The 17739-nt window shown below is 42.9% G+C and overlaps 1 protein-coding gene across 1 annotated transcript; it reads left to right on the forward strand.

Moving 5' to 3' along the window:
* The first annotated feature begins 16048 nt into the window (after positions 1-16048).
* pou3f3a (POU class 3 homeobox 3a) lies at positions 16049-17323 on the forward strand. The gene has a single exon (XM_039006472.1). It carries the CDS (start codon positions 16049-16051, stop codon positions 17321-17323), a length of 1275 nt encoding a protein of 424 aa, XP_038862400.1.
* Positions 17324-17739: the final 416 nt, after the last annotated feature.

A 17739-nucleotide genomic window follows, 5' to 3' on the forward strand; every position in this document is an offset into this window, starting at 1 on the left:
AGTGATGTGGATGGAGAGAGAGCCCACTGGGCACACTCACTGGTTGAGTCAACGTTGTTTCCACGTCATTTCAACAAAATGAATAGACGTTGAATTGACGTCTGTGCCCAGTGGGAGCTGAGTTGTTTTGGTGCAGATTCTCTCATATCTTCATCTCGCTCATATCTTCATCTCGTTAAGTGCCTTGCTCAAGGGCACAGACAGATTTTTCACCTAGTTGGCTCAGGAATTCAAACCAGCAACCTTTCGGATACTGGCCCAATGCTCTCAACCACCAAGCTACCACTCCCCATAAAAGAACCCTGTCTGGTTACAGGTAAAAAAACATTTTGGTTCCAGGTAGAACCATGTTGGGTTCCATGTAGAACCCTCTGTGGGATGGGCTCTACATGAAACCCACATCTCAACGCTGTGCGTTACAGGGAAGACATCCTCCTCCCTCATGTGGTACCCTTCCTGCAGGCTCATCCTGACATGACCCTCCAGTATGACAATGCCACCAGCCATACTGCTCGTTCTGTGCGTGATTTCCTGCAAGACAGGAATGTCAGTGTTCTGCCATGGCCAGCAAAGAGCCCGTATCTCAATCCCATTGAGCACGTCTTGGACCTGTTGGATCGGAGGGTGAGGGCTAGGGCCATTCCCTCCAGAAATGTCCAGGAACTTGCAGGTGCCTTGGTGGAAGAGTGGGGTAACATCTCACAGCAAGAACTTGCAAATCTGGTGCAGTCCATGAGGAGGAGATGCACTGCAGTACTTAATGCAGCTGGTGGCCACACCAGATACTGACTGTTACTTTTGATTTTGACCCCCCCTTTGTTCAGGGACACATTTCTCCATTTCTGTTAGTGACATGTCTGTGGAACTTGTTCAGTTTATGTCTCAGTTATTGAATCTTGTTATGTTCATACAAATATTTACACATGTTAAGTTTGCTTAAATAAAACGCAGTTGACGGTGAGAGTTTACTTGGAACCAAAAGGGTTCTACCTGGAACCAACAAGAGTTCTTCAAAGGGTTCTCCTATGGGGACACCCGGAGAACTCTTTTAGGTTCTAGATAGCACTTTTTTTGCTAAGAGTGTAGGAATAGGAAAATGTTGGTTTCCACGTGAGGCTAAGCAGTGTAGCCCCCAAAAATAAAACAAATACTGCTATCACCAGTTGAAGTTAATATCTTCATTTGATAAATATTCCTAATCCTAGTGAACGCACCAGGAAAAGCTCCTTAACTACAGAGGGTCTCTATAACCAGGTGGCCCAGAGGGGAACTGTAGGGAAAACTCTCCCCATTCACAGAGCTCTGGGCCATGGTCTGAGTCTGTTTGAGCAGCCTGGTCCTCAGGGACTCCAAGCTGTTTGACTTGGCCAGCTTCGGAGCTTGGGTACAGGGGGACGGTTGTCCATACTGCCTGGAGAACCAGAGATTCTTCCTGACCCATTTTTTCCCTGGTCGTTTTTCAGTCTTATTTTGTAGAGGTAGGGTGGCAGTGATGTGTGTTTGTGGCAGAGAGAGTTAGAGTCAGGGCAGGGAGAAGAGATGGAGGGAGAGAGAGAGAAAGGGGATGAGAGAGCGAAAGACAGAGTGAGGGGAAGAGAAAAGATCAAGCTCAGAGGATAGAAAGAAATGAACGACTTTCTTCCCTTCCATTTGCCTCTGTTGCATTTGTTCTCCTTATCCAGCATTTGTTCTCCTTATCCAGCATTTGTTCTCTTTATCCAGCATTTGTTCTCCTTATCCAGCATTTGTTCTCCTTATCCAGCATTTGTTCTCCTTATCCAGCATTTGTTCTCTTTATCCAGCATTTGTTCTCCTTATCCAGCATTTGTTCTCCTTATCCAGCATTTGTTCTCCTTATCCAGCATTTGTTCTCCTTATCCAGCATTTGTTCTCCTTATCCAGCATTTGTTCTCCTTATCCAGCATTTGTTCTCTTTATCCAGCATTTGTTCTCCTTATCCAGCATTTGTTCTCCTTATCCAGCATTTGTTCTCCTTATCCAGCATTTGTTCTCTTTATCCAGCATTTGTTCTCCTTATCCAGCATTTGTTCTCCTTATCCAGCATGTGTTCTCCTTATCCAGCATTTGTTCTCCTTATCCAGCATTTGTTCTCCTTATCCAGCATTTGTTCTCCTTATCCAGCATTTGTTCTCCTTATCCAGCATTTGTTCTCTTTATCCAGCATTTGTTCTCCTTATCCAGCATTTGTTCTCCTTATCCAGCATTTGTTCTCCTTATCCAGCATTTGTTCTCCTTATCCAGCATTTGTTCTCCTTATCCAGCATTTGTTCTCTTTATCCAGCATTTCTTCTCCTTATCCAGCATTTCTTCTCCTTATCCAGCATTTCTTCTCCTTATCCAGCATTTTTTCTCCTTATCCAGCATTTCTTCTCCTTATCCAGCATTGCAATACAACATATTTTCACATGAAACCAGGAGCCTAGTTCTCTTCCAATCTCCTCTACACTGGCCATATCTGAGTCCAAATGTTTTCCTTATGTCTCGGTCCAGTTGTTCTTCTTGTTCTCTGCTTCACTTTGTTTCTTATATACTGCATTTCAAAATAAGATAGGAGGGCGTGCACCTGTTCCCAGTATATCTGTGAAGTATCAGACTGATATTCTGCCATCGGGAGTGACACGCACACATTCTCACACACACACACACACACACACACACACACACACACACACACACACACACACACACACACACACACACACACACACACACACACACACACACACACACACACACACACACACACACACACACACACACACACGCACACTATAAATGCGGTCTCGTTATACCTCACAGCCCCCCTTAACCTTGTGAAAATTATGTGGTGGAATTAATGAATGTCATTTTCACACATTAGCTACCGCCGTCCACACATAATGGGCCACCCCACAACAACGTTTAACCAGTGCATCTGTCCTTTGGGCTTGATCATTTGGGCCACAGCAGGAGGTGGTAATTGACTGTGTTCCAATCAGGGCTGTAAATCGGATGGGGTTCCCTCTTCTCCTGACTCTCCTGTTTCTCCTTCCCTCTTTCCCTAATTAGATCACATTAAAGTGCTGTATTCCGAGGGATTCCCAAATGTTCCTCCTTGAGGACACACTTGAGGCCTCAGACGTCTTTTTGAGCTCTTTCTAGATTAACTATTGACAATATAGAAGAGGTTGCCTATATATAGCACATCAATTATAATGACACAGCACAAACAACCAAACTTCACTATAACTCCTGTTGTTATAATCACCGTAGGGCTATGTTCTCTTCCCTCATTCTCTCTCTCCCTTTCATCCTCTCCCTCCTGCATCCCCCCCACCCCCTCTATCACCCTCCCTCTCGCTCTCTGTGCCTCCCTCTGACTGTGGTAGAAACACGCAGCAGGGGGTTGTGGGTAGAAGGCTTCTCCTGCTGTGAGGGTTGTCTCTGGCTCAGAGAGAGATGAAGGTCGAACACACTTCCAATCAGAACAGGAGGAGGAGGAGGAGAGTGATAGTTCTCTATTTATTTAAAAACAGAAACGTTTCAATCTAGTTCTTTCACCCTCTTCTTTCCCCTCCTCTTCCTCCTCATCCTTCTCTTCTTCACTCTTCCTTCTCGAAATGCTATCTATTTGGAAAAAGAGAGAGAGAGAGAGAGAGAGAGAGAGAGAGAGAGAGAGAGAGAGAGAGAGAGAGAGAGAGAGAGAGACTGAATACACTGATCATACACCTCTCATTGAAGCCACAGTGGTTCAAGGCATGGAAAAATGGAAAACTGTCGATCTTCGTTAAAATATACAATTTAAGACTATCATAGTACCAATAATTGCTTCTAATAAACCAGATGTATGTCCTTGAACCAATATTTTTTTTATCTAACACAAATAAGGTTAATTTAGTTGCTAATGGCAGCCTGCAGTACCCTGGTCGGCCTTCTATTTGAGTTAGTCAATGAGAGGGGGCAGCACTCAAACTGAGCATGTTATGTCTCCATGAGATGACATCTTAACTGACTTCATTTGGCTTCAATGCACTATTGAGTCTTCACATAGGAATGAATGGTGTCATGTGATCGATGTCTTTATCCATTCATGTATATAGCCATTGGATTGAACACACCCCTTTCCTTACCCCCAACTTTGACTACTCAGTGACATCACTGTGACATCACTGTCTATGTACACTAAAACTGTGTGTTTGAACGAGCTGATGATCTCCACAAACATTACGTCATGAGGGGCCGCTTGTAAGGGTAGAAGAGCTCTGTGGGAAAGAGAGAGCCTTTTATTTTTCTCTCAACACACACAGACACACACCTCTCTAAAGGTTTGCTCTAACAAGGGGACAAAGAGTAGGGGCCATCCCCGTCCAGCCAAGGAGGTCGCACTAATAGAGAAAACCAACCAAGCCTCTGAAAGGGACGGGAAAAAGAGGAAGAAGAATCCTGCAGTCTCTTAGGATTTACAATAGTGTGTGGGGGGGCATTGAGAGAGAGAGAGATAGAGAGAGAGAGAGAGAGAGAGAGAGAGAGAGAGAGAGAGAGAGAGAGAGAGAGAGAGAGAGAGAGAGAGAGAGAGAGAGAGAGAGAGAGAGAGAGAGAGAGAGAGAGAGAGAGAGAGAGAGAGAGAGAGAGAGAGAGAGAGAGAGAGAGAGAGAGAGAGAGAGAGAGAGAGAGAGAGAGAGAGAGTCCTGCAGTCTCTTAGGATTTACAATAGTGTGTGTGTGGGGGGCATTGAGAGAGAGAGGGAGAGGGAGAGGGAGAAAAGGAGGGAGAGTAGAAATAACCAACTGAGCAATGGAGGACGATTGACATATAAATTTCCTTCTATCCTTTGAGCCTGATATTTTCTCTCCCTCTCACTTCTTCTATCGGTAAGTCTTGCACCACTCCTTTGATAGAGGGATGTACAGAGAAAGGAACAAGTAAATGATATGTCTTTGAGAGCTGACAGCTCAAGGAACATAGATGCAGAGTTGTTTCTCTTTTCTTCTTCTCTCTGCAGTTGTCAACTGCTGCATTTGCATATTTCTAAAGTCTACCAAAGAAAATAGCCTGCAGCTAGAGTAGCCTAGCCACTGTGCAGATTGGAGACAGAAACAGAGAGGGAGAGGGAGGGAGTGCAGACAGTGAAAGACCAAACCAGGGAAGACAGGACCTGGAAAGTGAGAGAGAGTGAAAGAAAAGGTTGGATGGAGCATGGGATCTGGGACAATCCTGCTGCCCTCATGGACTGGAGTTTATAGTGCACCTCTTCTCTGCAGCCCTGAGTACAGAGATAGACAGGGAGAGAAAGAGCAAATGAGAGAAAAGAGGGAGACAGGGGGAATGGAAAAGACAGAAAGAGCCAGAGTAAGAGAGAGAGACACAGAGAGAGAGAGAGAGAGAGAGAGAGAGAGAGAGAGAGAGAGAGAGAGAGAGAGAGAGAGAGAGAGAGAGAGCAAGAGAGAGCGAGAGAGAGAGAGAGAGGGAGCAAAGAGAGTGAGAGAGCAAAAGAGAGAAGAGAATGAGAGTAGAAAGAGAGAGAGAACAGAGGGAGAGAGGGCTAAAATATGTGCATCATAAGGACTCTTCAGCTTCCTTCATGAATATCAAACAGTCGACCCTGGCCTGTTCCCTGCTGCGTCAACACAACACATGAGAAACATTACTGCTCTGCTCCCTGAGCACACACACAGCAATATGCATAGAGTTGGTTCTCCTGACCACACCCTGGTTATAGGCTATAGGTCTCCTGGTCAGAGAGGACTCTGGACCCTGGTTATAGGCTATAGGTCTCCTGGTCAGGGAGGACTCTGGACCCTGGTTATAGGCTATAGGCCTCCTGGTCAGGGAGGACTCTGGACCCTGGTTATAGGCTATAGGTCTCCTGGTCAGGGAGGACTCTGGACCCTGGTTATAGGCTATAGGTCTCCTGCTCAGGGAGGACTCTGGACCCTGGCTATAGGCTATAGGTCTCCTGGTCAGGGAGGAATCTGGACCCTGGTTATAGGCTATAGGTCTCCTGGTCAGGGAGGACTCTGGACCCTGGTTATAGGCTATAGGTCTCCTGGTCAGGGAGGACTCTGGACCCTGGTTATAGGCTTTAGGTCTCCTGGTCAGGGAGGACTCTGGACCCTGGTTATAGGCTTTAGGTCTCCTGGTCAGGGAGGACTCTGGACCCTGGTTATAGGCTATAGGTCTCCTGGTCAGGGAGGACTCTGGACCCTGGTTATAGGCTTTAGGTCTCCTGATGAGAGAAAACTCCTGGCCCTGAATATGTGTGAGGAGAGGGGTACCAAAGGCTGTTATAGAGTGTGTGGGTGGTGTTCGCATTATGGCTACATTGTGTAATCCTGAAAGGCAAGACAGATATCAATCTAACTAGTGGTAATTCACAGGTTTAAATAATTTAACAAAGGTCATTAAACTATTATTATTCTGTTTTGTCAATAGCCATTATGATGTACCATGATTATGCATGTTGCATCTCTTACAGAAAAAACACCTGATTTTTTGGGAAACCTTCACGTGATCACGTTTTCACATTTGTGCTTTCATGTTGTCGCTTGTTGCTTTACATGTCGTTTGAAACCTCCTCTCTACCTAACCAAAGACAGTACAGTATGAAGATAGGCAGAAATTGCTTCTCCAATAGAAATCCCTGATCACACTTGAACTCATTGCGACGTTGGCTGGCTAAGCTCATGAGCAGAAACACGTCATCGGGTCTAACGGTTGTCTCGCGCCGATCTGCCAATGTGCAGGCCGTCAAATCAAAGGCCCTCCGTCGATATAAAGTTGTTTTTGACGAAAATTAAAACGTGTCAGTTTGTCACTTTCAGGAGGTTGGGTGTGATGTTTCAGTTTCAATGACTCCATATTTTGGACAAAAACAGCCTACTGTAACTAAGGGAATGTCAATAAAATCAAACTAGCGAAGGCAAAGATCACAAGTCAGTCAAAACGTGGCTAATAGAATAGCTATTTCTTTAGCAAGTTAAAAACACATTATCAACAGATTTTCATTCGATTTCATGTTGCTAAAATGCTGTCAGATCCACTTTAGACATTGTCTCGGATCTAGGTTTTGCCTTTAGCTTTCGAGAAAATGAACAGCGAAGGAAGTGTTTTCACTTCTCTCATTGATTTCTCAAATCCCGGTCTGGTCTATAGGGGCTGCTTCGCAAGCGCAAGAGAATCGCGATGTGGCGTCTCTGGGTTAAGAAACTCTGTGACCTAACCTTCCATCACAATCGCCTTAGTTCCCCCACAGTCCCGATAGCGTGATATTTCACCATCTCAGCTGTCCATCAAAGCCCTTTGGCTTCAGCCAATCAGCGTGCCCATATGCACATCTGGACTCGGACCCCTCCCACCCCATGTCAGAGTGTTTTAGTCCGAGGAAGAGGAAAGTTTTGGCCTGGAAGATTGTGCATACATCTAATAAAAAAGTCCATTCCTATTGTAACCGAAGATTCTGCATGTGTGTGTTAATTATGTGTGGTGGTGATGAAGATGAATAAAAGACTGTTCTTGCCAGACAGCATGTAGCGTCAGAACATCTACAAACAAGCATTAAGTAGGCCTACATCTACAAACAAGCATTAAGTAGGCCTACATCTACAAGCATTAAGTAGGCCTACATCTACAAGCATTAAGTAGGCCTACATCTACAAGCATTAAGTAGGCCTACATCTACAAGCATTAAGTAGGCCTACATCTACAAGCATTAAGAAGGCCTACATCTACAAGCATTAAGTAGGTCTAAATCTACAAGCATTAAGTAGGCCTACATCTACAAGCATTAAGTAGGCCTACATCTACAAGCATTAAGTAGGCCTACATCTACAAGCATTAAGTAGGCCTACATCTACAAGCATTAAGTAGGCCTGCATCTACAAACATTAAGTAGGCCTACATCTACAAGCATTAAGTAGGCCTACATCTACAAGCATTAAGTAGGCCTACATCTACAAACATTAAGTAGGCCTACATCTACAAGCATTAAGTAGGCCTACATCTACAAGCATTAAGAAGGCCTACATCTACAAACATTAAGTAGGCCTACATCTACAAACATTAAGTAGGCCTACATCTACAAGCATTAAGTGGGTCTACATCTACAAGCATTAAGTAGGCCTACATCTACAAGCATTAAGTAGATCTACATCTACAAGCATTAAGTAGGCCTACATCTACAAGCATTAAGTAGGCCTACATCTACAAGCATTAAGTAGGCCTACATCTACAAGCATTAAGTAGGCCTACATCTACAAGCATTAAGTAGGCCTACATCTACAAGCATTAAGTAGGCATACATCTACAAGCATTAAGTAGGCCTACATCTACAAGCATTAAGTAGGCCTACATCTACAAACATTAAGTAGGCCTACATCTACAAGCATTAAGTAGGCCTACATCTACAAGCATTAAGAAGGCCTACATCTACAAACATTAAGTAGGCCTACATCTACAAACATTAAGTAGGCCTACATCTACAAGCATTAAGTGGGTCTACATCTACAAGCATTAAGTAGGCCTACATCTACAAGCATTAAGTAGATCTACATCTACAAGCATTAAGTAGGCCTACATCTACAAGCATTAAGTAGGCCTACATCTACAAGCATTAAGTAGGCCTACATCTACAAGCATTAAGTAGGCCTACATCTACAAGCATTAAGTAGGCCTACATCTACAAGCATTAAGTAGGCATACATCTACAAGCATTAAGTAGGCCTACATCTACAAGCATTAAGTAGGCCTACATCTACAAACATTAAGTAGGTCTACATCTACAAGCATTAAGTAGGCCTACATCTACAAGCATTAAGTAGATCTACATCTACAAGCATTAAGTAGGCCTACATCTACAAGCATTAAGTAGGCCTACATCTACAAGCATTAAGTAGGCCTACATCTACAAGCATTAAGTAGGCCTACATCTACAAGCATTAAGTAGGCCTACATCTACAAGCATTAAGTAGGCCTACATCTACAAGCATTAAGAAGGCCTACATCTACAAGCATTAAGTAGGTCTAAATCTACAAGCATTAAGTAGGCCTACATCTACAAGCATTAAGTAGGCCTACATCTACAAGCATTAAGTAGGCCTACATCTACAAGCATTAAGTAGGCCTACATCTACAAGCATTAAGTAGGCCTGCATCTACAAACATTAAGTAGGCCTACATCTACAAGCATTAAGTAGGCCTACATCTACAAGCATTAAGTAGGCCTACATCTACAAACATTAAGTAGGCCTACATCTACAAGCATTAAGTAGGCCTACATCTACAAGCATTAAGAAGGCCTACATCTACAAACATTAAGTAGGCCTACATCTACAAACATTAAGTAGGCCTACATCTACAAGCATTAAGTGGGTCTACATCTACAAGCATTAAGTAGGCCTACATCTACAAGCATTAAGTAGATCTACATCTACAAGCATTAAGTAGGCCTACATCTACAAGCATTAAGTAGGCCTACATCTACAAGCATTAAGTAGGCCTACATCTACAAGCATTAAGTAGGCCTACATCTACAAGCATTAAGTAGGCCTACATCTACAAGCATTAAGTAGGCATACATCTACAAGCATTAAGTAGGCCTACATCTACAAGCATTAAGTAGGCCTACATCTACAAACATTAAGTAGGCCTACATCTACAAGCATTAAGTAGGCCTACATCTACAAGCATTAAGAAGGCCTACATCTACAAACATTAAGTAGGCCTACATCTACAAACATTAAGTAGGCCTACATCTACAAGCATTAAGTGGGTCTACATCTACAAGCATTAAGTAGGCCTACATCTACAAGCATTAAGTAGATCTACATCTACAAGCATTAAGTAGGCCTACATCTACAAGCATTAAGTAGGCCTACATCTACAAGCATTAAGTAGGCCTACATCTACAAGCATTAAGTAGGCCTACATCTACAAGCATTAAGTAGGCCTACATCTACAAGCATTAAGTAGGCATACATCTACAAGCATTAAGTAGGCCTACATCTACAAGCATTAAGTAGGCCTACATCTACAAACATTAAGTAGGTCTACATCTACAAGCATTAAGTAGGCCTACATCTACAAGCATTAAGTAGATCTACATCTACAAGCATTAAGTAGGCCTACATCTACAAGCATTAAGTAGGCCTACATCTACAAGCATTAAGTAGGCCTACATCTACAAGCATTAAGTAGGCCTACATCTACAAGCATTAAGTAGGCCTACATCTACAAGCATTAAGTAGGCCTGCATCTACAAACATTAAGTAGGCCTACATCTACAAGCATTAAGTAGGCCTACATCTACAAGCATTAAGTAGGCCTGCATCTACAAACATTAAGTAGGCCTACATCTACAAGCATTAAGTAGGCCTACATCTACAAGCATTAAGTAGGCCTACATCTACAAGCATTAAGTAGGCCTCCATCTACAAACATTAAGTAGGCCTACATCTACAAGCATTAAGTAGGCTTACATCTACAAACATTAAGTAGGCCTACATCTACAAGCATTAAGTAGGCCTGCATCTACAAACATTAAGTAGGCCTACATCTACAAGCATTAAGTAGGCCTACATCTACAAGCATTAAGTAGGCCTACATCTACAAGCATTAAGTAGGCCTACATCTACAAGCATTAAGTAGGCCTACATAGCGGATGAGGCCTCAGAAGCAGAACTCTAAGATGAGTTCCAGATAGCCGTTTGTACACGTCATCTGTTATCACATTAACTTCACATAACATGTGATCACATGAAAACATGTGCGTTTGGAAGACTTAACATGTGATGACATTTTAAATGAATGTGGTTTTTCGTAAGGATGCTACTATACATTAGGACAAAGCATATCTACAACCTTAGAAAAAAGGTTTTCAAAATGGTTATTCGGCTGTCCCCATAGTAGGAGAACTCTTTGAATAACCCTTTTGGGTTCCAAAAAAAAAATGGTTCTACTTGGGTTCTCCTTAGTGGACAGCCGAAGAACCTTTTAAGGTTCCAGATACTTTTCTAAGAGTGTACCGGTGGAAGTTATGGTAGCATTAAATAAATGATCCCCGTGCTTCTGAGGGCGGTTTATGAATGCATAAACCACGATAAGCTAAAGTGATGTGTGAATGAGGTGAGCGCAGTAAATTACGCGTTCCTTAAGTGTAGTAAAATGTGCCCGTTTGCTCGTCGGTAATTAGATAAACAATGTAATGATATCCGGACTTTATGGTTGCATTTCGCTTGGATGATTGACTTTTACCATGGAATGCCTTCCTGTTTGTGATGACGGCCTAATAGTAGCAATAATACACTTTTCGTGAGGGGAGGGAAAAACATTAGATGACAAAATGTATTGATCCAGCAGGACACTATATAACGACAACAAACTTTGTCGTAGTTCTATACTAGCTATAAACACGCAATAAAAAATATCTCTCTCTCTCTCGCTCTCTCTCTCTCTCTATATATATATATAGCTGTAACTATTAAATTTTAATATTACATAAGCTAACAGTAAATATAACCGTTTTTGTTGCAGCCTAATACATAAACAATTGTTCTTATTATTAATAATATTAGTACAAATCGTTATTGTTATTGTATTCATCATTATTGATATTTGCTTAACTGTTATTTTATTATTACATTAGTCTGTCGGTTTGATGTCGTTTTTATAGGGTTGAAATAGCCTACACCTTCATGTTGAAATTGTTCGTTCATTTATTATGTTTATTATTATCATTATTATACTTTTTTTTTTTTTTTTTTTATATACATAAAAAGCATACCTGCCATGTAATTTGATTCATCGGAATACCGAACATTCCGCCGCCACATGTAGGCCTAAGTCTAGTCTATAAGGACCCCATCCTGGGTTATGAGGATGTTGTGCAATCCATATCCATTGAATAGCTCTCGATTGAAAACTAACATTGATGACTAAATACTTATATTTTTGTCTTCTTCCATGCATTGAATTCTCGTGTCGCCTGTGGGTTCCTATTCTGATACTGCTGCGTTTCTCGCGGGTTAAAACTGAATGCCCTCGCGTAGGGAGGGCAGCTCGCCCCATTGATGGGAAGACATACTAAACACCCCTACCCGGTTACCATGGTGATTTGAATAGGAGAAGGGGGAAAAGTGCTCGGTTGTATTGTGCATTGGATTCCGTTTAGCCTACATGCACCATAATTCTGACAGTTTGTCCTGGAATACAATTTAACAGTAAATTAATAGAATACAATACAATACAATAAAACAGATGGCACTTTTTTTCAAGTTTAAGGCCTAACTTGAGTGCACAAATCGAACGTATGCAAAGCTCTGGCATGCAAGGGTATACTCTTAGAAAAATGGGTTATTTGGGGTTCTATATAGAACCCTTTGGTTCTTTCGAGGAGAAAGGGTTCTCTCAGTGCCTTCAGAAAGTATTCACACCCTGTGACTTCCACATTTTGTTGTGTTACAAAGTGGGATTAAAATGGATTGAATTGTGTGTTTTTTTACTATCTACACAAAATACTCTGTAATGTCAGTGGAAGAAAAATTCCAAAATTTTATTTTAAATAAAACATTAATATATCTTGATTATATAAGTATTAAACCGCCTGAGTCAATAGGCTACATGTTATAATCACCTTTGGCAACGATTACAGCTATGAGTCTTTCTGGGTAAGTCTCTAAGAGCTTTGCACACCTGGATTGTACAATATTTGCAGATTATTCTTACAAAACAAATATTTAAGCTCTGTCAAGTTGGTTGTTGATTATTGCTAGACAGCCATTTTCAAGTCTTGCCATACATTTTCAATCCGATTTAAGTCAAAACTGTAACTAGGCCACTCAGGAACATTCAATGTCATCTTGGTAAGCAACAGTGTATATTTGGCCTTGTGTTTTGGGTAATATTCCTGTTGAGTGGTGAATTTGTCTCCCAGAGTCTGTTGGAGAGTAGACTGAACCAAGTTTTCCTCTAGGATTTTTCTTGTGCTAAGCTCCATTGCGTTTCATTTTATCCTAAAAAACTCCCTAGTCCTTGCTGATGACAAGCATACCCATAACATGATGCAGCCACCACCATACTAGAAAATATGAAGAGTGATACTCAGTGATGTGTTGTGTTGGATTTGCCCCAAACATAACGCTTTGTATTCAGGACAAAAAGTTAATATCTTTGTCACATTTTTTGCATTATTGTTTTAGTGCCTTATTGCAAACAGTATGCATGTTTTGGAATAACTATTTTTATTCTGTACAGGCTTCCTTATTTTCACTCTGTCATTTATGTTAGTATTGTGGAGTAACTACGATGTTGTTGATCCATCCTCAGTTTTCTCCTATCACAGCCATTCAACTCTGTAACCATTTTAAAATCACCATTGGCCTCATGGTGAAATCCCTGAGCGGCAACTGAGTTATGAAGGGTGCCTGTATCGTATGAAGGGTGCCTGTGACTGGGTGTATTGATACACCATTCAAAGTATAATTACTAACTGAACCATGCTCAAAGGGATATTCAATGTCTGCTCCTGAACTTATTTAGGCTTGTGTTATTAGAATTTGAGCTTGTTTGTTAACTTGCCTAGCTAGCTAAACAGAAAAAGATAGGCAACTTTAATTTGCCAATTTAACCAGCCAACCCTTTCAAATAAACAGTATTTGTTATTATGGGATATGCCAAATAGAGCTACAGACCCAACCTGACATTGGCAATTAGCTAATTGTTAATTTTATTTCAGTAAAACTGTGGAGTCAATTAAGGGGACTATGTTTCATGAAGCCATTAGAAGGCTGTTGCTGACTGAGAGGAAGTAGTCTACTGTATACATTTATAATACATCTTGGTGATTCAATAGCCTAGTTAATCATTACATGACTTTCAACACACTATCTATGTTTTACTCAGACTGGCAGTAACTCCGAACTATCAGAGACAGAGGATTTCTTTTTCGGCTGCGGCTGACAACAACTACATGCAAGTTGTTTTTCTACATCATAATAATTAGGCTATATGTCTGCATAGCGCTTTGTCTTCATTTTTTGAAGATGAACTCACGTATATTTCTGAAGATTAACTCATATTGTTGCTCTTTTTTCTTCTCTGGAACCAGTCAGGCAACAACCCAGACTGTACTGGCAGTAGGTAGCCCAGCAGCAAAGGATTTGGACCTGTGGCAGAAGTTGGACCTATGAATGAAAGGCGGCCGGGCCGGGCGCTAGAAAAAAAATGGGCGGAATTGATCTGACAAATGGAGGGCTGCTGTGTTCACATTCTCAAAACATTCCTCTACCGTTGGCCCCGTATGGCACCATGCAGGGTTCTATATGGAACCATTTGGGTTCAGTGAAGAACCTCTAGAGTTCTGAAAAGGAACCCTTTTGGTTCTATAAGGAACTTTTTTTTAAAAAGTGTATCCTTATAGCCTATGAAGGCTACACACAAATGTTAACTTTTTCTTTCTCCTCCCCCAACATTTTTGAATCAGATCCAAGAGAAATGTTCCGGGAAGGAAAACTGCAAATGTATTAGCCTGCACCTGGTTGGGTGCAATTTCTCTTCTTTCAATTTAAAGAAAGCTCCCTGTGTTGAGAGTTTCGGTTTCTAAGACTGGGAAAATCTTGTGGCTAGAAATATTGGAAAGGTTATAATTGAGCTTACCGTCACTCGCACACACTCTGGAAACATCCTATTAAAATAACACTTCTCCCGGAGATGGAAAAAACTAAAGGACTCTACATGCTTGCTAACCTCGATCCTGTGTAAATGTAAATATTGCACCCGCACTCGCCCGTGCGTCACGCCCAGTGGGTCCTGCTTCAGTACAAAAAGGAGAGGGCATTAAGATGCAAGTGGCGTACAGAACCCCTGGGTGTGTATCCAGAGCCGACCTTATACCCTTGACACAGCCCCCTCCGCTCTGCGCTATTAGACAGAGGAGGAACAACATAGATCTGTTGCGCTGTTTGGGCCTGACATGACATCCCTGACTGGCGAGAATGGCAAAAGTCAGTGTTTCCCTCCAATCCCCAAAGGACTGCACAATTTGGCCTTGTTTGCATGGGGCTTCTCTCTCTCCGTTAGAATGGAGAGTTTCTCTTCAATCCCCATGATATTGGGGTCATATAATTTGATTGTTTCTTGATTAGGCTAATTACAATTTTGTTATTGTGTTATGAATGCTACAATACTAATATCATTAGGTAAATATACCGTTAAATATTAATAATAATGTAGGGTACGCTATGATAGCCTAATTGCAATGTCAATATTATATATTACCCTATATTATCATCTAATCAATTAATCTGTAATTTTTTTCAGAAAAGGGAACCAAGACGTGTCAATCCCTCTATGTGTATCGTCCAATCAGCAGGAGTCCTGCTCTCCACTTCCGCTGGTAATTGGGGGAAGATGGGAAAGGCGTGCGCACGCATGGCACAGAGTAAACACTCGCTTCCAGAGAGGAACGGGTAGAGGTGTCAGATGGAAGGAGAAAAAGAGTGAAGGAAGAAAATAGATACAATCATTTATGTAGACCGTTGTATCATTTGGAATTGTGTAGCTTCCAACACTTCAGATTCGAAGAGCAGAAGCGGGGAAGAGTGTTTATGAATGGTCTTTTTCCGACAAGCCTCCTTCGACAAGGATCCTAGAAGAGAGCGTCCTTTTGTGGGAGTTTACTGAATCTATACGTCCAGCAGAAAACCAAAACTTTTCATATTTTAAATCATTTATAAAAAAAAATAAAAAAAATCCTACGGAATGCATAAAGATAATTTTCTACTCACCAATCGCTGCCTTTAAACTGATGGAAAGTGAATACATTTTCATAGGCCTACTAATAGATAAACAAAACATCAACTTTCATTTGCATTTTTGTTAATCTTTTTGATGGATTAGTTGAATTTTTGTATCTCCATTTTATGGCATAGTATAACATTCAACACGCTTTCTAAACATTTTTTTTTTTTAAATCTTGGATTAGAGCACTCTGTTTGAGAAGGTAAATTGATCCAACGAGGGAAGAGAGAGATCAATCACAGGCTTTATGGTTTGGGGAATGGCAACAGCCACCTCCAGTCCATACCTGGCCAGCAATAGGATCCTGTCCACCGGCTCCATCGTGCACTCAGACCGGGGGGTCGGTGACATGCAGCCGGGGAGCACTGCTGTCACCTCGGTGTCGGGCGGATACAGAGGGGACTCCTCGGTGAAGATGGTGCAGAGTGACTTCATGCAGGGCGCTATTGCGACGAGCAACGGGGGACACATGTTAAGCCATGCCCACCAGTGGGTGACATCCCTGCCTCACGCCGCCGCTGCAGCAGCCGCAGTGGCAGGTGCCGAAGCTGGTTCTCCCTGGCCCCCCGGCCCGGTGGGAATGACAGGCAGCCCGCAGCTGCAGGACGTGAAGAGAAACTCCGGCAGAGAGGACCTGCACTCGGGCTCCGCTCTACACCATAGGTCTTCGCATCTGGGCTCCCACCAGGCACACCCAGGAGCCTGGGGAGGCACCTCATCCGCTCACATCTCCAGCATCTCCGAAGTACAGCAGCAGCAACAGTCGCTGATGTACTCCCAGACCGGGGGATTCACGGTTAACGGGATGCTCAGCTCACCGGGTAGTAGAAGCCTAATGCACCCGGGGATGGTGAGGGGGGAATCCCCTGAACTCGACCACGGCAGCCACCATCATCACCACCACCACCACCAGCATCCACATCATCCGCAGCACCACGTCGGGGTGAGCCATGACGCTCAGTCCGACGAGGATACGCCAACCTCGGACGACCTGGAGCACTTCGCCAAACAGTTCAAACAGCGCCGGATCAAACTGGGCTTTACACAAGCGGACGTGGGATTGGCGCTGGGCACCCTGTACGGAAACGTCTTCTCACAGACCACGATATGCAGGTTCGAGGCCCTGCAGCTGAGCTTCAAGAACATGTGCAAGCTGAAGCCGCTGCTCAACAAATGGCTGGAGGAAGCTGACTCGACCACCGGTAGCCCCACCAGCATCGATAAGATCGCGGCGCAGGGCAGGAAGAGGAAAAAGCGCACGTCTATCGAGGTGAGCGTCAAAGGAGCTTTGGAGAGCCACTTTCTCAAAAGCCCCAAACCAGCAGCCCAGGAGATCACCTCTCTGGCGGACAGTTTACAGCTGGAGAAGGAGGTGGTCCGGGTCTGGTTCTGCAACCGCAGGCAGAAGGAGAAGAGGATGACGCCGCCGGGGCTGCCACACAGCCCGGAGGACGAGTACTCCCAGGTCGACAACATGAGCGCAGGCACACCGTCACCTTCCATGGACTGCAAGCGAATGTTCAGCGATACGTGAGAAATAAACAAAACACCGAACAATAATATTTCTTTGGGATGAAATAAGACACTGCCAGGGCTGATAAAATACTAGCAAGATAAATTATATTTTACATGTGTGCCAAGCGGGAACAGTTACTTTTAGGCCTACATGAAACAATGAAACAAAACAAAAATCTTACCCATCCACATTACTCCATCCTGACGAACGGTGTGTCTGGTATTTTCTCTTAGGAAAGTTAGAAATTAAAACATGCGATATTAGGCAACACATTGTCGAATGGACAATCTTAATCAGTTTTTAGCCTGCTATATATTCCAATAAAGTGTGTGTGTGTGTGTGTGTGTGTGTGTGTGTGTGTGTGTGTGTGTGTGTGTGTGTGTGTGTGTGTGTGTGTGTGTGTGTGTGTGTTTCACAAACTATATCTTTCCCTT

Source organism: Salvelinus namaycush, chromosome 13, assembly GCF_016432855.1.
Source record: "Salvelinus namaycush isolate Seneca chromosome 13, SaNama_1.0, whole genome shotgun sequence".
Lineage (NCBI taxonomy): Eukaryota > Metazoa > Chordata > Actinopteri > Salmoniformes > Salmonidae > Salvelinus > Salvelinus namaycush.